The sequence below is a fragment of the Melanerpes formicivorus genome, unplaced genomic scaffold (assembly GCF_026170545.1).
Source record: "Melanerpes formicivorus ecotype bairdi unplaced genomic scaffold, bMelFor1.0.p_v2 SCAF_42, whole genome shotgun sequence".
Taxonomy (NCBI): domain Eukaryota; kingdom Metazoa; phylum Chordata; class Aves; order Piciformes; family Picidae; genus Melanerpes; species Melanerpes formicivorus.
In genome coordinates, this window is record NW_027142394.1 from 1,079,309 (window position 1) to 1,101,070 (window position 21,762).

The following is a 21,762-nucleotide window of genomic DNA, read 5'->3' on the forward strand; positions in this document are numbered from 1 at the left end:
CCAGTGTCTGCCCCTGGAACAGTCACAGCCTCTGCAGTCCTGAGACCAGTGTCTGCCTCTGGAACAGTCACAGCCTCTGCAGTCCTGAGACCAGTGTCTGCCTCTGGAACAGTCACAGTCTCTCCAGAAACAAACCCAGTGTCTGCCTCTGGAACAGTCACAGCCTCTGCAGTTGTGAGACCAGTGTCTGCCCCTGGAACAGTCACAGCCTCTGCAGTTGTGAGACCAGTGTCTGCCTCTGGAACAGTCACAGCCTCTGCAGTTGTGAGACCAGTGTCTGCCCCTGGAACAGTCACAGCCTCTGCAGTTGTGAGACCAGTGTCTGCCCCTGGTTCAGTCACAGCCTCTGCAGTTGTGAGACCAGTGTCTGCCCCTGGAACAGCCACAGCCTTTGCAGCTATAAAGCCAGCCCTTGCCAGAGCCCCAGTGAAGGCTTCTCTGCAGGTGTTGAAGCCTGCTCCTCCCTCTGCAGTGGTGCCAGCATCTCTCAGGCCTGCACCCTCAGTCCTCACCACAAGGCCAGCACCATCAGGCCTGAGTGCTGTCCAAGCTGTCAAGCCAGCCTTCACTTCTGCAGTAGTGACATCCTCCCTCCAGTCTGTGAAGCCAGTGCTGGTCTCTAAAGTGACCTCTTCCTCACCAAGCCCTCTGCAGCCCCTGAAGCCCGCGGCTGGAACTCCCATCAGTATCAAAGTCTCCCATCCAGGCTCCGTGGCTGCACAGTCAGTGGGTGCTCAGCAGGTGGTTAAGGTGAAACAGTTGGTAAGATGAATTTCTCAGGCTTCTTTGCTTTGACTCTTAGCAAAGAGGAAATTGATTGGGCCTTAGCTTGTTCTTTTCCAGCATGGGAAGGTGGCTGTCATGAGCTCATCAGGTATGTCTCTCACAGGGTGGGGATACTGAGCCCTTGTGGAGAAGGTGACCAAGGCCAAGTGCAAGGTCCTGCAGCTGGGTCAGGGCAATCCCAAGCACAAAGCCAGGCTGGGCAAGGAACGGCTCGAGAGCTGGCTGGAGGAGAAGGCCTTGGGGGTGTCAGTTAGAAACAAACTCCCCAGGAGCCAGCACTGGTCCCTGGCAGCCCACAGCCAGCTGAGTGCTGAGCTGCAGCCAGAGCAGGGAGAGCAGCAGCACAGGGAGGGGATTCTGCCCCTCTGCTCTGCTCTGCTCAGACCCCACCTGCAGCACTGCCTCCAGCTCTGGGCCCCCAGCACAAGGAGCTGAAACTGCTGGAGAGGGTCTAGAGGAGGCCATGCAGATGATCAGAGGGTTGGAGAACCTCCCCTGTGGGGATAGGCTGAGAGAGTTTGAGGCTGGAGAAGAGAAGGCTCCCAGGAGACCTTAGAGTAGCTTTCCAGTACCTGAAGGGGACCTAATAGGAAGCTGGGAAGGGACTTTTGACAAGGGCTTGCAGTGCCAGGACAAGGGGCAATGGCTTTGAGCTGGAAAAGGGCAGATTTAAACTGGAGATTAGGAAGAAAGTCTTTGGATTGAGGGTGGTGAGACACTGGAACAGGCTGCCCAGGGAGGTTGTGGATGCCCCCTCCCTGGAGGTGTTCAGGGCCAGGCTGGATGAGCAGCCTGGTCTGGTGGAAGGTTTCCAGGCTCATGGCAGGGAATTACAACTAAATGATCTTTAAGGTCCCTCCCAACACAAACCATTCTTGGAACCTGAAGCAAGCTGTAAGCTTGATCTCTTGCAAGCTCTGCTGACCACCATTGCACCAGACTGAACATCCAGCTTGAGGCAGGAGGGAATACAAGTTCTGACCCCTAGGCTAGGCTGGCATCTGCAGGGGAAGGCAGGGCATGCTGGTATCAGAAGTTGCTGGTGGGCTGCTGATGTTAATTACTGTTAGATGTCTTGTTAGGGCTGAGCCTCAGCCAGCCACCAAGGAGTCCAGGCTCTTTGCCTTGATAGTTCCTACCTTGGGTACAAGGCACAAGGGACTTGGAGATATTTAGTGATATGTTAACTGAAATGCACAAAGTAGCTCAAGGAGCTTTTCAAGCAGAGTTCTGACCTCCAGATTTACTGAGACATGTTAATTATGAAGTCATCCAAAAGTTTTCCATCAGGCCTCATTAGCTAACAAATTCCAGGAGGAATAAATGTCTTGATGAAACAATACCCTCAAAAGCAAGGTGTTAACAGCTTTCCTGCTTTTTTTCTCTTGGCACAGGTTAACTTCTTGCTAATGCTAATGTTAAATACCAACCAAGTGTGGATCACAGGCAGGCAAACTGCAGCACAGGAGGTTCCATGGAAACAGAAGGAGAATATTCCTCCTTTTGAGGGTCCAGGCTGCCCAGAGAGGTTGTAGAGTCTCCATCTCTGGAGGCATTCAAAGCCCACCTGGCTATGTGCCTGGTTTGTTTACTCTGGGTCATCCTGCTCTAGCAGTGGGGTTGGGCTGGATGGTCCCTTCTAGCCTCTACCATTCAGTGATAACCAAAAGAGTAACACTGAAATCCATGAGGTTTGGCTCATGGGTGTTTGAGGCAGTGAGGAGTGTGCTGCCTGACTGCTCTGCCTGTAAGGAACTCAAGTGTCTTGAGAGAATGTGAGCCAACAGTGTGTGCTTGCAGCCCAGAAGGCCAGTGGCATCCTGAGGTGCATCCAAAGGTCCTGAGGTGCATCAAAAGGTCCTGAGGTGCATCAAAAGGTCCTGAGGTGCATCAAAAGCAGCATGGCCAGCAGGTCAAGAGAGGTGATTCTGCCACTCTGCTCTGCTGGGGCCTCACCTCTGGAGTATTGTGTCCAGTTCAGGAGCCTTCAACACAGGAAGGACATGGACCTGATGGAGCAGGTCCAGAGGAGGGCCATGAAAATGATCCTCCTCTGGAGCACCTCTGCTCTGGGGACAGGCTGAGGGAGCTAGGGGTGTTCAGCCTGGAGAAGAGAAGGCTTCAGCAAGACCTTAGAGCAGCCTGCCAGCACCTAAAGGGGGCTACAAGAAGGCTGCAGAAGGACTGCTTCCAAAGGCATGCAGTGACAGGAGGAGGGGCAATGGTTTGAAATGAAGGAAGAAGAGATTCAGATTAGGTGTTAGGAACAAATTCTTTACTATGAGGGTGGTGGAACACTGGAGCAGTCTGCCCAGGGCGGTGGTTGAGGCCCCATCCCTGGAGACCTTCAAGGTCAGGCTCCACAAGCCTCTGAGCTGCCTGATCTGGTGGAGGATGTCCCTGCTGACTGCAGGGGAGTTGGACTGGATGAGCTTTGGAGGTGTCTCCCAAGCCAAACCATTGTATGACTAGTGTCCCTCTGGCAGATGACTCAGTTCTTGACCAGGACTTCCTTGTGCAGAATCTTTGTTTTTCCTTTGAAAGAGGGCAGAACCTTGGACTTCCCCTTAAGCTAGATCTGCTTTGCCAGCCCTTGTGGGTGACTCTCCTTTGTGGTTTGTTTGTTGTGGGCACCTGATTTAGCAGTATTCAGACCCCCCTAAAATCTTTGGCTTTTTGAGCTTGCCTCCTTTCACCATGCAGTAGGTGGCTGCAATGGTGAGAATCCTGCATTCTAAATGAAGGGCTTTAAGAAGAACAAAGCACTCAGCTCTGTGGAAGGGGTGGAGGGGCTCCTTTGGGGCTAAAAAAAAAGACCTACCAACCACACAAGCCCAGGAAAAGCCCCAAACAGTTACCCAGCATATGCACTGACAGGCTTTGATGCAGCAGCTAAAGCCAACTTGGAAAAGGGGTTGGTAGCCTTACTGTCTTTGAGGAGTGAATTTCACATTGCAGCCAGAAGAAAATGAGGACTTCTTAGGTTGTCCAAGGGCTGGAGAGCAGTTTGTTGGCTGCAGAGTAAGCCCTGTGATCCAGGGGAAAGGTTGGCCATCTGTGCAAGCAGAGGAGGAAGCTGAACTCAGCCCTGGGGAGCTGAAACAGTTCTTGAATGTGAGATTGGTGAGCTCAAGGAACGGCTTCAGCCTCCTGCACCTCTGCAGTGCTGCAGCCTGGTTTCTTTTCTTCACCATGCCTTGCCAACCCTGAACTGCATCCCAAGCATGCTTTTGCCCTCACTTGGGTAGGTCCCAGGCACAGTGATTGAAGTCCTTGGAGGCTTGCTCTTCAGAGCACCTGTTTCATTTTGCTCTTGCACGGAGCTGAAAGGCTGAGTTGAGCACTTTGCATCTTGGCTGTATCAGGAGCTTGATGTTTGCTCAGACAATCTCTTAGCACAAAGAGCAGGTTAGCTAGAAGCAGCTGCATCTTCTAGGGCTTCCCTGCTGCCTTTCCTTGAAAGGACAGAGGGTCTGTTTCCCCCTCACAAGAAAACAAATCTGGATCTCCCCTCCCCAAGCAGAAGGCTCCTGCTGCCAGCTGAAGGGAAGCCCATGCCAGCTGTGCAAATCTGTCCACACAATGCTGCCAGCAATTTCTTTCCCTTTCCAGCCTGCAGAGCTCTCTGCTGCCATACACTCCCTCTGCATGCCCAGTTCTAATTTAGGTCTCTTCTGCTTGAGCAGTGTAAAGTGAACTGCCACGTGCCAGCTCCAATGTAGTGTTGGTGGTGCTTAAGAATGCAGCAGTGCAGTGGTGTGATGCTAGAATCACCTCCAGAGTGTTGCAGCATGGAATTTCATGGAGCCATGGAATTGTTTGGGTTGGAAAAGGCAACTTTGAGACCAACCATTCTCTAACTCTACCAAGGTATCAGGAATAGTGTGGCCAGCAGGAGCAGGGAAGTCATTGTGCCCTGTGCTCAGCACTGGTTAGGCCACACCTTGAGTCCTGTGTCCAGTTCTGGGCTCCTCAGTTTAAGAAGGACATTGAGACACTTGAAGGTGTCCAGAGAAGGGCAACAAGGCTGGGGAGGGGTCTGGAGCACAGCCCTGTGAGGAGAGGCTGAGGGAGCTGGGGTTGCTTAGCCTGGAGAAGAGGAGGCTCAGGGGAGACCTTCTTGCTGTCTCCAGCTCCCTGAAGGGAGGTTGTAGCCAGGTGGGGGTTGGTCTCTTCTCCCAGGCAAGCAGCACCAGAAGAAGAGGACACAGTCTCAAGCTGTGCCAGGGGAGGTTTAGGCTGGAGGTGAGGAGAAAGTTCTTCATAGAGAGAGTGATTGCCCATTGGAATGTGCTGCCCAGGGAGGTGGTGGAGTCACCATCCCTGGAGATGTTCAAAACAGGCTTGGATGTGGCACTTGGAGCCAGGGTTTAGTTGTCAGGAGGTGTTAGGCCTTTTCCAACCTTATTGATTCTGTCATTCTATAAACCCTGTCCCTCAGCACCACATCTCTGCCTCTGAAACACCTCCAGAGATGGAGATTCAGCCACCTCCCTGGGCAGCCTGTGCCAGTCTTTCAGAACCCTCTCAGGGAAGAAGTTTCTTCTGATGTCCAACCTAAACCTCCCCTGGTGCAATGTGAGGTCCTCTCCTCTCATCCTGTCGCTTGGTGCTGGGAAGAAGAGACCACCACCCCTGGCTCCAGCCTCCTCTCAGGGACTCATTTCCACAGCATGATAATGAAAGCTCCTGGTTTGTGTGGTGGACACAAGGGGGGTGTTTTGCAGGGAAGCTGTTGGGATGGATCATATGCCTGTGCTGTGAGAGTTTCATGTTTGTGGAAGGGCTCTCTCCTGGTGGCTCTCTTAACACAGCCCCATTTGAAGGCACTGGCTTACAAAGAAGTTCCATCTTGGAAACGAAGCCTGTCTTGCTGTAGTAGTTTGTCTCTTGTTAAAGCTTCATGTTAGGCATAAAGAGCAAGAGTTTCATGGTGTAGTCCCTGCAATTACCATCAAGATGTGCTCCCTGGACATTGCTAACAGCTGAAGCAAGGAGTGAAGTGCTTGTGCTGTTCCAACTGCTTGTTCTTAATCAGGAGTTAGTGTCAAGTCCCCTCAGAGCTGAGCTTTCTTCAGCAGTCTCTCGGTTTTTCAAGAGCTTTTTTTTTGCCCTGGGTGTAAGGCATTTGCATTCTGCCGGTGAGGCTTCCTCCATGAAGCAGTAGTGCTTGTAGTGTGTGATGATAGCTCAACATCTCTCTGCTGAGCTCCCCACTTTGCTGTGTGAATGTAAAGCAGGTTCAAGTCAGGCTAATGGAGAGGCTCTCGCGGGCAGCTGTCTCTGTGCCGGCAGTGGATGTTGCATTCCCTTTCCCTTTTAAACTCAGGAGTGTGGATGATTTTTATTTGATGTCTCTGTCAACCTACTTAATGGGGCACAAAGGAACAGTCCCTTTTCTTTATTACTCCTTGCTGCTAACCTGAAGCAAAGAGGCAGTAGCTCTTTCTCACAGATATTGCCCATTCTTGTAACTCTTCTTCCTGGCGTCAGATCCTTGTCGGCCTTTCTAGGATTGCTGTCCTCTCCTGCTGCAAATCCCAAGGACTCACAGCTTTTGTTAGTCTAGCAGCTAGGATGGCAAACAGAACATCAGCTCTGCTGCCAGCACATCCCTTCTGTTTCTCCTGGATTCATAGCATCACTGAATCACAGCGTGGTTTGGGTTGGAAGAGACCTTAAAGATCGTCTCGTTCCAACACCCCATCCACACCTTGCACCAGCCCAGCCTCCTCAAGGCCTCACCCATCCCAGCCTTCCACACCTCCAGGGAGGGGCATCTATAACCTCCCTGGGCAACCTGTGCCAGTGTCTCACCACCCTCACTCCAAAGAATTTCTTCCTAATCTCTAGTCCAAACTTCCCCTCTGGCAGCTTCAATCCACTCCCTACAACAAGCCCTTGTCAGAAGTCCCTCCCCAGCTCTCCTGTAGCCCCCTTCAGGTACTGGAAGGCTGCTCTAAGCTCTCCCCAGAGCCTTCTCTTCTGCAGGCTGAACAGCCCCAACTCTCACAGCCTGTCCCCAGAGGGGAAGTGCACCAGCCCTCTGATCATCTTCATGGCCTCCAAACCCCAGCCTCAAAAGGTTTTTTTTTTGCTCCTGTGCTGTGTCAGTGTTCTGCATGCTGAGGATGAAGCATCATGTCCCCTGGTGGAAGGGAGAGTCTCTGGGGACCTGTCAGTGTGGGTGCTGGCAGAGGCTGTGAGCAGTTTGTCCAAGCTGGGTGGTGGCTCAGTAATGATCTGATCATCAGTGGTGCTGTGAAGCATAGCATATGGAAGCTGAGCCTTTCAGAAAGGTCAAACCCTGCTTTGTTCAAAACACAAGCAAATGTTAGTGCCTGCACTGCTGCAGGAGGAGGTGCTGGATGTGTGAGCCTTGACTCAGCCCTCAGCCTGTCCCTGCAACTCCCATGGTCCATTCCTCTCAGGGATCTTGCCTTTCTTCCACTGGCACAGGTTGCCCAGGGAGGTTGTGGATGCCTCCTCCCTGGACATGTTCAAGACCAGTCTGGATGGAGACCTTGAGCAAGCTGGGCTGTTCAGTCTGGAGGAGAGAAGGCTCTGGGGAGGCCATAAAGAAGCCTTGCAGTACCAGAAAGGGCTACAGGAGAGCTGGGGAGGGACTTCTGACAAGGGCTTGGTGTGATAGGAGGAGGGGGAATGGATTGGAGCTGAAAGAGGGAGACTGAAACTGGAGATGAGGAAGAAATTCTTTCCCATGAGGGTGGTGAGACACTGGAACAGGTTGCCCAGGGAGGCTGTGGATGTCCCCTCCCTGGAGGTGTTCAGAGGCAGGTTGGATGAAGCCTTGAGCAAGCTGTGCTGGTGGGAGGTGTCTCTGCCCATGGCAGGGGGTTGGAACTGGGTGATCTGTAAGGTCCCTTCCTAGCCAACCCCTTTATGACTCTGGGAACTGCCTGTTGTCTGCTTTTCAGACACCACCTTCAGCTCCCTTACTCTGCTGTTGGGATCCAGCCTCTCTGATACTCCAAGTGCCTCTTGCTGTGGATGGGGGATGCTTCTGATGATGATGTTTGCTGATAAACCTGAAGTTAGATGCCAGAAGGAGAGAGCCTAATTTCTTGAGTGCAATCAATGTCAGTAGTTTAATTACACTTGTGCAGTGTTGCTGTGCCAGCACTCCTTAGACTTTCAGATGTTAGAGTAAAAGCTGTAGAGGAGAAAGATTAGTTTCCTGACCCTGATAAAGTCCTTTACTAGCTTTTTGCTGCTGTAGAAATAGGATTCTATCTCAAGACATCAAAATCATAGAAGGGCTCCTGTTTGAAGGGACCTTAGGCATGATCTACTCCAATCTCCCTGCCATGGGCAGGGACACCTTCCACCAGCCCAGCTTGCTCAGGCCTCGTCCAACCTGACCCTGAACCACCTCCAGGGAGGGGACATCCACAGCCTCCCTGAGCAACCTGTTCCAGAGTCTCCCTACCTTTGTGCTGAAGAACCTCTTCCTGAGATGCAGTCTAAGTAACCTTCTGCTTTGGGAAAAGCACAAGTTTCTCCTCCTTGTAATCAAGAACCTTTGCAAAGGATGTACCAAAAGCTGCAGACCACATTTGAGTAGCCAGGAGGCTTTGAAATGAGGCTTGTGGGAAGGCTGCAATTTTATTCCTTTCTTGCATTTTAATGGCCTCTGAAGAGGAGGAATTGCTCTTGATCAGCTGTGCCTGTAGCTCTGTGTTGTGATGACATCCTGCTGGCTGCTTTTGCTTCTTTCAAGAGCCTCTTTAAACCAAACTATCAACCCCCTTCCTTTCCCCCCCTTCAGCAGTGTGCTGATGCTTTTGTGTGGCAGCTTTACTGACTGGAGGTGAGTAGTTGGTAGTTGCTGCTTCATGAGCCCATGTCTTCAGTGCACTTTTCCTTCTTGCTTTGAAACTCAGCAGCTCCATTTCCAAGCAGTGGTGTGGCTGCATCCATGGATCAGTAACTTTGTAGTGTGCTCTCCTAAGTTCTTGACAGGAAAAGGATTTGATCATAGTATCATCATAGTATCAGTCAGGGTTGGAAGGGACCACAAGGATCATCTAGTTCCAACCCCCCTGCCATGGGCAGGGACACCCCACACTAGATCAGCCTGCCCACAGCCTCATCCAGCCTGGGCTTAAACACCTCCAGGGACAGGGCCTCAACCACCTCCTTGGACAACACATTCCAGGCCTTCACCACTCTCTTGGGGAAGAACTTCCTCCTCCCCTCCAGCCTCAATCTCCCCACCTCCAGCTTCATTCCATTCCCCCTAGTCCTATCACTCCCTGAGATCCTGAGCAGTCCCTCCCCAGCCTTCTTGTAGCCCTCTTCAGATACTGGAAGGCCACAATGAGGTCACCTGGGAGCCTTCTCTTCTCCAGCCTGAACAGCCCCAACTCCTTCAGTCTGTCCTCATAGGAGAGGTGCTCCAGCCCTCTGATCATCCTCCTGGCCCTGCTCTGGACACCTTCCAGCCCCTCCAGATCCCTCTTGTCATAGGGGCTCCAGACCTGGAGGCAGGACTCCAGGTGGGGTCTCCCCAGAGCTGAGCAGAGGGGGAGAATCACCTCCCTTGCCCTGCTGGCCACACTTCTCCTGATGCAGCCCAGTATCTGATTTGCTTTCTGGGCTGCAAGTGCACACTGAGAGCTCCTGTTGAGCTTCTTGTCCCCCAGCACCCCCAAGGCTCTCTCCTCAGGGCTGCTTTCCAGCCAGTCCCTGCCCAGCCTGGATTTGTGCCTGGGGTTGCCTCGACCCAGCTGCAGGACCCTGCACTTGGTCTGGTTGAACCTCCTGAGGTTGGCTTGTGCCCAGCTCTGCAGCCTGTCCAGGTCCCTCTGGATGGATCCCTTCCCTCCAGCTGTCTGCTGCACCACACAGCTTGGTGTCATCAGCAAACCTGCTGAGGGTGCACTCAGTGCCACTGTCCATGGCACCCACAAAGATGTTGAACAAGCCTGGTGCCAGGAGTGATCCCTGAGGGACTCTGCTTGTCCCTGGCCTCCCCTGGGACATGGAGCCATGGACAGCCACTCTTTGGGTGCAGCCATCAAGCCTGTTCTGTATCCATCTAGTGGTCACCCATCACACCCATGTGTCACCAGTTTGGAGGCCAGGAGGTGGTGCGGGACAGTGTCGAAGGCTTTGCTTGATGCAAGACTCCTGGTTGTTTTGGTAGTCTCCCTTCCCAGCTAGGTGTATGTGATACTTACTCTCTTGACCTCATTGGCAGGCAGACTCAATATTCAATTCTGGGTCTGTTCAGCAAGGCTTAGAGAGAGGAAAAGCCTCTTAGTCTAAGGGCTTGTGTAATACTCAGTGAAACTCCTCTAATGGGGTTATCAATAGAGAGGAGGGAGAGCTCTGCTAATTAAATCAAGCAGTTAAATTAAGTCACTTTGACCAGCATGGTAACTTCTATGACTCCTTCCAACAAATCTTCAGTGCTCTTTGGGAAAGCTGCCAGTGTGCACTTGCAGCCCAGAAAGCCAATCACATCCTGGGCTGCAGCAAGAGAAGCAGAGTCAGAAGGGCCAGGGAGGGGATTCTCCCCCTCTGCTCTGCTCTGCTGAGACCCCACCTGGAATACTGCATCCAGTTCTGGAGCCTGTGTTACAAGAAGGATCTGGAGGTGCTGGAAGGTGTCCAGAGAAGGGCCACAAGGATGAGCAGGGGCCTGGAGCTGCTCTGCTATGAGGACAGACTGAGAGAGTTGAGGTTGTTCACTTTGGAGAAGAGAAGGCTCTGAGGAGACCTAATTGTGGCCTTCCAGGATCTGAAGGGGGCTCCAAGAAGGCTGGGGAGGGACTTTTGAGGGTGTCAGGGAGGGATAGGACTGAGGGGGATGGAGCAAAACTAGAAATGGGTAGATTGAGACTGGATGTTAGGAAGAAGTTTTTCCCCATGAGGGTGGTGAGAGCCTGGCACAGGTTGCCCAGGGAGGTGGTGGAAGCCTCATCCCTGGAGGTGTTTGCAGCCAGGCTGGATGTGGCTGTGAGCAACCTGCTGTAGTGTGAGGTGTCCCTGCCCATGGCAGGGGGGTTGGAACTGGCTGATCCTTGAGGTCCCTTCCAACTCTAAGAGTTCTGTGATTCTAATGTCCCTGCCTGAGCCTGGCTTCTGAAGTCAGTCACTGAAGTCTTGACTGCTGCATCCCTCCTGCATCAGGACCATTTCCACCTGGTGGGACCCAGTCTGCTGCCCCAACAGAGATGAGAATTTTTCAAAGATGAAAATGTTTCCCTGTGAGAGCAATCAGATATTGGCATCTTCTCCCCAGGGAAGCAGTGGATGCCTCTACATGGGACAGTTTGAAGACTCAGTTTGACAGGGTGCTGGGCCAGCTCATTTCAGCTGCACTATCACCTAGAAAGGTTGAATCATAGAATTGTTAGGCCTGGAAGGGACCTCAAGGATCAGCCAGTTCCAACCCCCCTGCCATGGGCAGGGACACCTCACACTACAGCAGGTTGCTCCCAGCCACATCCAGCCTGGCCCTAAAACCCTCCAGGCATGAGGCTTCCACCACCTCCCTTGGGGTCCCCTCCAACCTGGCCATTCTGGATTTTGTGTGAGCTTAAACCCCACCTCCAGGTGTGAAGAATTGTTGTCACAAAGTTAACAAACCAACCAACCAACACAAAACCCAAACCCAAAGAAACAAAATCACCCCCCAAAAGCTGAGGTTTCTCTGAGCAGGCTGTTTGCCCTACACTGGAAGCCAGCCATGCCTGTCCAGCAGCACTTCTGCCTCAGTGAGCACCTTGATACTTCTCTGATTGTTTAGCTTTTCTCACTCTTGATATTGGCTGTCCCCCTCCCAGGTAGTCCAGCAACCACCAGGAGCCGTTGTAAAGCAAGTATCCACACTGCCCCAGCCCTCAACACTGACCCTGCAGACATCTGCTGAGGAAAGGATGCCACTGAATCCCCTGCTTCAGACTAACCAGTTGCCTCCAGGTAAAGTGGAACTACTGCAATGCAGAAGGGAGAGGACTGCTGAGGTATAGAAGAAAGCCCAGGCTGTTGTAGGATGGTAAGAAGGTGGTTGCCTGGTGGGAGCAACCAGCTCTGTCAGGAGATTCTAAGAGTGTATCCAGTCAAGGGAGGTTCTCCTGCCCCTCTACTGTGCCCTAGTGGGGCTACATCTGGAGTACTGGCTCCAGTTCTGTGCTTCCCAGTTCAAGAGAAACAGGGAACTCATGGAGAGAGTCCAGCACAGGCTACAAAGATTCTGGGGTGCTGGAGCAGCTCCGTGAGGAGCAAAGGCTGAGAGCCCTGGGGCTGTTGAGTCTGGAGAGAGCAGCCCCAGAGGGGATCTGATCAATGCTCAGCAAGAGCTAAAGAGTGAGGGGCAAGAGGCTGGGGTCAGACTCTGCTCAGTGGTGCCCAGGGACAGCACAAGTGACAACAGGTACAAACTGCAACCCAGGAGGTTCCATCTGAACAGGAGGAGAAGCTTCTTTGGTGTGAAGGTGCTGGAGTCCTGCAGCAGGCTGCCCAGAGAGGTTGTGGAGTCTCCTTCTCTGGGTAGATTCCAAAGCCACCTGGACATTGTGATCCTGGGCAAGCTGCTGTGGGTGTCCTGCTTTAGCAGGGGGTTGGACTGGGTGATCTCCAGAGGTCACTTCCAGCCCCACCATGTTGGGATCCTGTATGATTCCGTGTGAAGCTAAACATCCTGACCTGTATCAGGAAGAGTGTGGCCAGCAGGAGCAGGGAGGTCATTCTGCCCTGCGCTCAGCACTGCTGAGGCCACACCTTGAGTCCTGTGTCCAGTTCTGAGCCCCTCAGTTTAGGAAAGATGTTGAGTTGCTGGAAGGTGTCCAGAGAAGGGCAACAAAGCTGGGGAGGGGTCTGGAGCACAGCCCTGTGAGGAGAGGCTGAGGGAGCTGGGGTTGCTTAGCCTGGAGAAGAGGAGGCTCAGGGGAGACCTTCTTGCTCTCTCCAACTCCCTGAAGGCAGGTTGTAGCCAGGTGGGGGTTGGTCTCTTCTCCCAGGCAACCAGCACCAGAACAAGAGGACACAGTCTCAAGCTGTGCCAGGGGAAGTTTAGGCTGGAGGTGAGGAGAAAGTTCTTCCCAGAAAGAGAGATTGGCCATGGGAATGTGCTGCCCAGGGAGGTGGTGGAGTCCCCATCCCTGGAGGTGTTTAAGAGCCTGGATGAGGCACTTGGTGCCATGGTTTAGTTGGTTAGATGGTGTTGGGTGACTGGTTGGACTTGATGATCTCAGAGGTCTTTTCCAACCTGGTTTATTCTGTATTCTCTTAATTCTGTCTCTTTACTGTCTGCTTGGAGTTGTGATGAGGAGCTCAGTGCCCTGTCTGCTTCTGTCATGTCCGTCAGACGTTTGTACTTGTTATAGTACTATGAGTAAGCTCTCTGCAGTGAAGGTCCTTTAGACTGTGATGCTTGGGAGTTGTTCCATGAGGCTTTGCTTTTTCCTTCAGCAGGTCTAGGCTGAGTTTGTCTTAGCCAGCCAGTCTCCTCTGGCCAGCACAGAGGAGGGGTTTGCTGAGAGCATGCAGGGATTTTGGCCACAGAGAGCAGAGTGAGTGCAAGACTCTGGAGTGTCTGCTTTTCAAATGGATCTCATTAGCAGTTATTGAGTAGCCTTTGCTAGCAGCATGAGCTGATTAAACACTCACCTTAGCATTTTTCTTCTTGACTCTGGCATGTTCTTTGTTTTGCTTTGTTTTAGGTTCCATTCTGAAACAGATCACCCTGCCAGGAAATAAAATTCTGTCCCTTCAGGCATCTCCTCTTCAGAAAGCTGAAAGAAAAGAGAATGGAGCAGCATCCTTCAGGTAACAAAGAAACAACATCAGTGTAGGGGTTTACTGTAGGAAGGAACAAAAGGACCAGATGGTGGGAAAAGGGCCCACAGAACAGCAAGTGTCTTTGGTAACTTGGTTGTGCTAGGTTTTTTCACCCTCTAATATTAATTGCCAAGGGAGAACCTAACCATTTTGAGCTTGTTGCAGATGTTAAGTATTCTTAATATAGGAAAACTGTCCTGGTGAGGTTGGATTTTTCATCATGCTGTCCCAGAAAGCTAGAGGTTGGAAGGGACCTCTGGAGGTCATCCAATCCAACCCCTGTGCTAAAGCAGGGTCACCCACAGCAGCTTGCCCAGGATTGCAATGTCCAGGTGGGTTTGGACTCTCTCCAGAGAAGGAGACTCCACAACCTCTCTGGGCAGCCTGCTCCAGGGCTCCAGCACCCTCACACCAAAGGATTTTTCCCTCCTGTTCATTTGGAACCTCCTGGGTTGCAGTTAGAATAGAATAGAATAGAATAGAATAGAATAGAATAGAATAGAATAGAATAGAATAGAATAGAATAGAATAGAATAGACCAGGTTGGAAGAGACCTTCAAGATCATCACGTCCAACCCATCAACCAATCCAACACCACCTAAACAACTAACCCATGGCACCAAGCACCCCATCAAGTCTCCTCCTGAACACCTCCAGGGATGGTGACTCCACCACCTCCCCAGGCAGCTCATTCCAATGGGCAATCTCTCTCTCTGTATAGAACTTCTTCCTAACCTCCAACCTAAACCTCCCCTGGCACAGCCTGAGACTGTGTCCTCTTGTTCTGGTGCTGGTTGCCTGGGAGAAGAGACCAACCCCCACCTGGCTACAACCTCCCTTCAGGGAGTTGGAGAGAGTAAGAAGGTCTCCCCGAGTCTCCTCTTCTCCAGGCTAAGCAACTCCAGCTCCCTCAGCCTCTCCTCACAGGGCTGTGTTCCAAACCCCTCACCAACTTTGTTGCCCTTCTCTGGACACCTTCCAGCAAGTCAACCTCCTTCCTAAACTGAGGGGCCCAGAACTGGACACAGGACTCAAGGTGTGGCCTAACCAGTGCAGTGTACAGGGGCAGAATGACCTCCCTGCTCCTGCTGGCCACACTCTTCCTGATGCAGGCCAGGATGCCATTGGCCCTCCTGGCTGCCTGGGCACACTGCAGGCTCATGTTCAGCCTGCCATTGACCAGTACCCCCAGGTCCCTCTCTGCCTGGCTGCTCTCCAGCCACTCTGACCCCAGCCTGTAGCACTGCCTGGGGTTGTTGTGGCCAATGTGCAGCACCTGGCACTTGGATGTGTTCAATCTCCTGCCCTTGGCCTCTGCCCATCTGTCCAGCCTGTCGAGGTCCCTCTGAAGAGCCTCTCTACCCTCCAGCAGATCAACTCCTGACCCCAGCTTGGTGTCATCAGCAAACTTACTGATTTGTGTCTCTTGTCCCTTGCCCTATCACTGGGCAGCACTGAGAAGGGCCCAGCCCCATCCTCTTGCCCACTCCCCTTTAGATACTTAGGAACTTTGAGATGATCTCCTCTTGGGCTGCTGTTTTCCAGGCTGAAAGGCCCCAGGTCTCTCAGCCTCTCCTCATCAGAGAGATGCTCCAATCTCCTCAGCATCTTCATAGCCTCCATTGGACTCTTCCCAGTGGTTCTCAGTCTTGTTTGAACTGGAGAGCCCAGAACTGGACACAGTACTCCAGGTACAGCTTCACTATGGGAGAGTAGAGGAGCAGGAGAACCTCCTTCAACCTGCTGGATGCACTTTTAGTGCCCCCCAGGATACCATTGGCCTGCTTGGCCACAAGAGCACATTGCTGTCTTCCAGTATTCCCAGCTGTCCTGGGTCAGGGCTGGGCTGGGCACTAAACAAGGGGCAGAGGCTCTCTGGGAACCCCTCTGCATTCCTAAAAGGGGAATAAGGGAAAGAAAGTGATGGGATGGGAAAGGAACTAAACCAGCTGGGATGGAAATAATAACAAAAAGAGTAGAATATATCCAGATAGAAAATGAGTATTGAGCCCAGCCCCCTGAGGGCAGTCAGTCACTGTCACCACTGATGCTGTGGCAGAAGTCCCAGACTGGACTCAGTAGCAGATGAGAACTGATTCCAGGGCTGGATTGTGGAATTCAGGAACTAGTGCATCAGGATAAAAGCAAAATGGACAGAGCCCTCCTCAGGCACCAGCCACTGAAGAAGAGAGTGAAGAAGAGAGAGGAGCTTGACCCTGCTGATGCCTCAGCTTTATCCTGATGATGACATCCATGGGCTGCAGTCCCTTGTTGGTCAGTTTAGGGTCACCTGTCCTGTCTGCTCCTCTCTGCAGCTGCAGCCTTTTACTTCCTGCACCCCAGTGTGGGGCATACACAGATGTCTGCAGCCCAACCCTTGGTGCTACCTCTCCCCATCACATTCTCACTGCTAGCAGCAGCCCCTGGCTGTGCAAACCTGCCCTGAGCTGCAGAAAGCACTGGCCCTGAGCAGAGACTGAGCTGGGAAGGGCCAGCAGTGAGCAGAAGCAGCTCTGCTCTAGCACACACCAGGACAGCAGCACAGCTGTCCTTTGTGACCTGTGATCCATCACACTGGTGATCATGTGTGAGGCAGAGAGAGGCACCGTGGCCCCCTCTGAGGTTTTATGGTGGGGTTGGCTCTGGGCAGAGAGCATGGTGTGTGATTGATGTGGTGGCACATGTGACACTCCAGACTGTCTGCTCTCATTGCCAGATCTCCTCCAGCCTTGCTCCCTCTGCCATTGTGTCTGGGCTAGGTTGGGATATGAGAAGGCAATACTCACTCAGAGGTACTTGGGAAGCTGTAATTTGACCTTGTCTGCTCTGTAATGGACTGGGGTTAGTTGCTTGAGATGAGCAGTAGCAAAAATGGTGATTCCCTCTGATTAAAGAAACCTTCTTGAAAGGATTTCAGCTAAGCAAGGGCATTGCTGGCACTTGGCTTGCTCCATGGCTTGCCTTGTAAAGGGCACTGCAAAAGCCTGGCACCTTCCCTTGAAGTACTGATCAGCACTGAAGAGATTCCCCTTCAGTCTGCTCTTTTCTAGGCTAAGCAGCCCCAATCCTCTCAGCCTTTCCTCATAAGAGAGATGATGTGGTCCCCTCAGCATCTTTGTAGCCCAGTTTAGCAGACTTGTTCTCCAAAGCCCATACAGCTCTGACTTCTGGTCTGGGAGGTACTAACAGTCTCAACTAGCAGACAAACAGCAGACAGCAAAGTAGAGAACATCCGAGGAGCTGCTCCTCCTGCTCCATGGGAGTGGCTCTTGCTCTGCTGAAGTTGTCCTGTCCCATGTAGTTGCCTTTGACAGTGCATGGAGGTTGGGATCAGTTGTGCTTTGCTGATTTTCCCTTTGAGCTCCTCACTCCTGGAAGGACACTAAGTTGCTGGAGTGTGTCCAGAGAAGCTGGTGAGGGGTCTGGAGAACAGGGCTGGTGAGCTGAGGAACCTGAGGTGATTTAGTCTGGAGAAGAGGAGGCTGAGGGGAAACCTCAGTGCTCTTTACATCTCCCTGCAAGGAGGTTGCAGTGAGGTGGGGATTGGTCTCAGGCTGGGGGCAGAGTGGCTGGAGAGCAGCCAGGCAGAGGGACCTGGGGGGTACTTGTTGACAGCAGCTGAACATGAGCTAGCAGTGTGCCCAGGGGGCCAAGAAGGCCAATGGCATCCTGGCCTGCATCAGGAAAAGTGTGGCCAGCAGGAGCAGGGAGGTCATTGTGCCCTGTGCTCAGCACTGGTTAGGCCACACCTTGAGTCTTGTGTCCAGTTCTGGGCTCCTCAGGTCAGGAAAGATGTTGAGCTGCTGGAAGGTGTCCAGAGAAGGGCAATGAGGCTGGGGAGGGGTCTGGAGCACAGCCCTGTGAGGAGAGGCTGAGGGAGCTGGGGTTGCTTAGCCTGGAGAAGAGGAGGCTCAGGGGAGACCTCCTTGCTCTCTCCAACTCCCTGAAGGGAGGTTGTAGCCAGGTGGGGATTGGTCTCTTCTGCCAGGCAAGCAGCACCAGAACAAGAGGACACAGTCTCAAGCTGTGCCAGGGGAGGTTTAGGCTGGAGGTGAGGATAAAATTCTTCCCAGAAAGAGAGATTGGCCATTGGGATGTGCTGCCCAGGGAGGTGGTGGAGTCACCATCACTGAAGGTGTTTAAGGAGAGCCTAGATGAGGCACTTGGTGCCATGGTTTAGTTGGTTAGATGGTGTTGGGTGACAGGTTGAACTTGATGATCTCTGAGGTCTTCTCCTAACCTGATTAATTCTGTATTCTCCCTAGTACCAGGTATAGGACAAGAGGAAATGGCCTGGAATTGTGCCAGGGGAGGGTTAGGTTGGAGATCAGGAAAAATTGCTTTGCTGCAAGGGTGGTCAGGCACTGGAACAGGCTGCCCCCCTGAGGAGTCCCCATCCCTGGAGGTGTTCAAGAAACCTGTGGCCATGGCACTCTGGGACATGGTTTAACATTAGGCCGTGGTGGTGGTAGGTCGATGGCTGCACTGGATGACCTTAGAGGGCTTTTCCAAGCCAAACAGCTCTGTGATTCTATAGAATGGAGCAAATGAAGATGGATTCAGGAGATGTGCATTGGTCAAACACCAGAGGGTGCCCCAGGCTCACTTTTCAGCCCGTACAGACACATTCACAGCTGTGCCCTGCATCTGCCTTGCTTGGGCTTCTCTTTCAGTGGCACTGAGTATCAGCCATGACTTCATGCAGGATAACCCTCAGAACTTGGTGTTTGTTCTCTTTCCCCCTCTGTCCTGACAAGCTTCAGCCACTGGGGATTTGTCACAGCTGGGAGAGTTTTCCTTCTTGATTTCTGGATGTGACCTGATCAAATGCAGGAGGGATGAAAGGGAGTGGTGGAGAAGAGAGGATTTCTGGAGGGATGGCAGAAAATGAAAGCAAGGCAGCATCCAACAGAAACATCTGCAGGGATGCTCTGGAGTCTTTGCCATTTAGCAGCTCAGAAGGATTTTAATAACAATAATAATAATAAACCAGGTTGGAAGAGACCTTCAAGATCATCACATCCAACCCATCAACCAATCCAACACCACCTAAACAACTAACCCATGGCACCAAGCACCCCATCAAGTCTCCTCCTGAACACCTCCAAAGATGGTGACTCCACCACCTCCCCAGGCAGCACATTCCAATGGGCAATCAATCTCTCTGTATGGAACTTCTTCCTAACATCCAACCTAAACCTCCCCTGGCACAGCCTGAGACTGTGTCCTCTTGTTCTGGTGCTGGCTGCCTGGGAGAAGAGACCAACCCCCACCTGGCTACAACCTCCCTTCAGGGAGTTGTAGAGAGCAAGATGGTGTCCCCTGAGCCTCCTCTTCTCCAGGCTAAGCAACCCCAGCTCCCTCAGCCTCTCCTCACAGGGCTGTGTTCCAAACCCCTCACCAACTTCGTTGCCCTTCTCTGGACTCGTTCCAGCAAGTCAACCTCCTTCCTGAACTGAGGGGCTCACTCCAAGTGCACAATGCCTTAGTATCATAGTATCAGTCAGGGTTGGAAGGGACCACAAGGATCCTCTAGCTCCAACCCCCCTGCCATGGGCAGGGACACCCCACACTAGACCAGGCTGGCCAGAGCCTTGCTTCAAATGATTGAGGATTGCTTGAAGAGCAAGAGCAAGGAGTTTTTAGTCTGTTTATAGTGTTAAGGTTGTACTTAAAGTACAAAACAGAGTAGTTTTTGCTCTTTCACTATTTACTAGGAATTTACTCTTTACTCCTGTTGAGCATTTTGCTATTTGCTGGGCAGTTTTTGCTATTTACTATGTAGTTCTAACTACTCTTTTTTATCCTTCTGATACTAACATCACATGGATTCTAACACTCAGCTGACTCTTTACTGAGCACTCCTTGATAGGGCATATCATGCCACATATAATGCTCCTTTCTTGGGGTGAAGTAAATTAAGGCCAGCAGCATTTCCATAGGTGCAAATTAATCTGCCTCTGACTAAGTACAGACTTCTGTCCCACAGAGATGAAGTTAGAATTCACAGGGTCACAGGATGTCAGTATGAAGGGACCCAAAGAATCATAGAATCATAGAATCAATAAGGTTGGAAAAGACCTCAGAGATCATCAAGTCCAACCTATCACCCAACACCTCATGACAACTAAACCATGAGATCATCCAGTCCACCCCCCCTGCCAGAGCAGGACCATACAATCTAGCTCAGGTCACACAGCAACACATCCAGACAGGCCTTGAAAGTCTCCAGAGAAGGAGACTCCACAACCTCTCTGGGCAGCCTGCTCCAGTGCTCTGGGACCCTCACAGTAAAGAAGTTCCCCCTTGTGTTGAGGTGGAACCTCCTGTGCTGCAGCTTACATTGCAGAGCTGGTCCTTAGTACACAGATGTCTGCTTGCCTACAAGCTCTGGAATGTGTGTAGAATGATAGAATGGCAGAGTTTGGGAGGGACTTCCAGAGATCCCTGGATCTCAGGGGTTGGAAGGGACCCAAAGAGATCATCAAATCCAACCCCCCTGCCAAAGCAGGATCACCCAGCTCAGGTCACACAGGAACACATCCAGATAGGGCTGGAAAGTCTCCAGAGAAGGAGACTCCACAACCTCTCTGGGCAGCCTGCTCCAGGGCTCCAGCACCATCACACAAAAGGTGTTTCTCCTCATGCTGGGGTGGAAGTCTCTGTGTTTCAGTTTGTACCTGTTACTCCTTGTCCTGCAAGAGAGACTGTCATGGAAATACTAAAGAAAATACCAAGCTGATAAGGGCAACCAAGCTGGTGAAGAGTCCAGAGAGCAGGGCTAGTGAGGAGCAGCTGAGGGAACTGGGGTTGTTTAGTCTGGAGAAGAGGAGGCTGAGGGAAGACCTCATTGCTCTCTACAGCTCCCTGAGAGGAGGTTGGAGCTAGATAGGGCTTGGTCTCTTCTCCCTAGTAACAGGACAAGAGGAAATGGCCTGAAGTTGCTCCAGGGGTGGTTTAGATTGGACATGGGTAAAAATGTCTTTCCTGCAAGAGTGGTCAGGGATTGGAACGTGCCTGACATGGTGGAGTCCCCATCCCTGGAGGTGTTCAGGAAACATGTGGCTGTGGCTTGTGGTTTAATGTCCATGGTGGTGTTGGGTTGATGATTGGACTCAATGATCTTAAAGGCCTTTTCCAACCAACACTTTTGATTCTATGAGTCCAGAAAAGCTCATTTCAGAGCACTGAAATTTAGGTCTGTAGGAAGGTGGATAAATGGTTACCTCCTTCTTGCTGGAGCATTCTAGTGTGAGGTGTCCCTGGCCATGGCAGGGGGGGTGGAACTAGATGATCCTTGAGGTCCCTTCCAACCCTGACTGATGCTATGATACTATTTGGAGTGTGTGGCTGGGTTAAAAGCTAAAATGATTTACTGGGAGTGCTTGCTGCACCCAAGGTGCAGGCATCCTCACTTGGGTTCCAGGAACAGCTCCATCAGGGTGATGTGAGGTCCCAGCACCAGCAGCTCTGCTGGCTTGTGCTCTCAGTGCTAGCTGTGCTGATTTGGTGATCTCCTTTATCAGCAGATCTGTGGCAGTCACTGCCACTGCTGGGGCATTCTTGTCTCTGCCACCAGCAAAGACTTTTCTGTAGCAATCATCAAGGAGAGGAAACTGGAGTGCCCTTGTGAAGATCAGTTAGCACTCAATTATCATGCAGGGAAGCTTCACTTGCATGCCTGTTGAAAGATCAGGGTCTGTGTTAGGCTGGTGTTGCTCATGAGGATACACTTACAACTGCTCAGTTACTGCTTGTGGAGGGATGGGAGGAGGGAAGCTGTTCTGGCTGCTAGCTGTGGTCAGTTAACCATCCTGACAGTCCTAGGGTTTAATGCTGCTCTTAGCATCATAACCTGGGGACACAAGCCTGGTCAGGAAGCTGTGGGTCTAGTTAGACAGCTTGAGTGTTGTGTTCAGTTCTGGGCCCATCTGGGTCCTGTCTTTGGGTCACAGCAACCTCCTGCAATACTCCAGGCATGGGGCAGAGTGGCTGGAAACTGACCTGGGGGTGCTGCTCAACATCCAGCTGAATGTGAGCCAGGGTGTGCCTAGGTGGCCAAGAAGGCCACCAGCATCCTGGCCTGGATCAGCACTGGTGTGGCCAGCAGGAGCAGGGCAGTGATTGTCCCCTTGTGCTCAGCACCTTGAGTACTGGGTTCAGCTT

At 52.1% G+C, this 21,762-nt stretch overlaps 1 protein-coding gene across 1 annotated transcript in view; it reads left to right on the plus strand.

Moving 5' to 3' along the window:
- Window positions 1–21,762, plus strand: part of TAF4B (TATA-box binding protein associated factor 4b) — a 97,092-nt gene that overhangs the window by 25,993 nt on the left and 49,337 nt on the right. Inside the window, exons 8-10 of the mRNA XM_068158739.1 lie at window positions 433–762; window positions 11,601–11,736; window positions 13,479–13,584. Of these exons, the coding sequence (XP_068014840.1) occupies window positions 433–762; window positions 11,601–11,736; window positions 13,479–13,584 (572 nt within the window). The remainder of the gene's footprint in view (window positions 1–432; window positions 763–11,600; window positions 11,737–13,478; window positions 13,585–21,762) is intronic.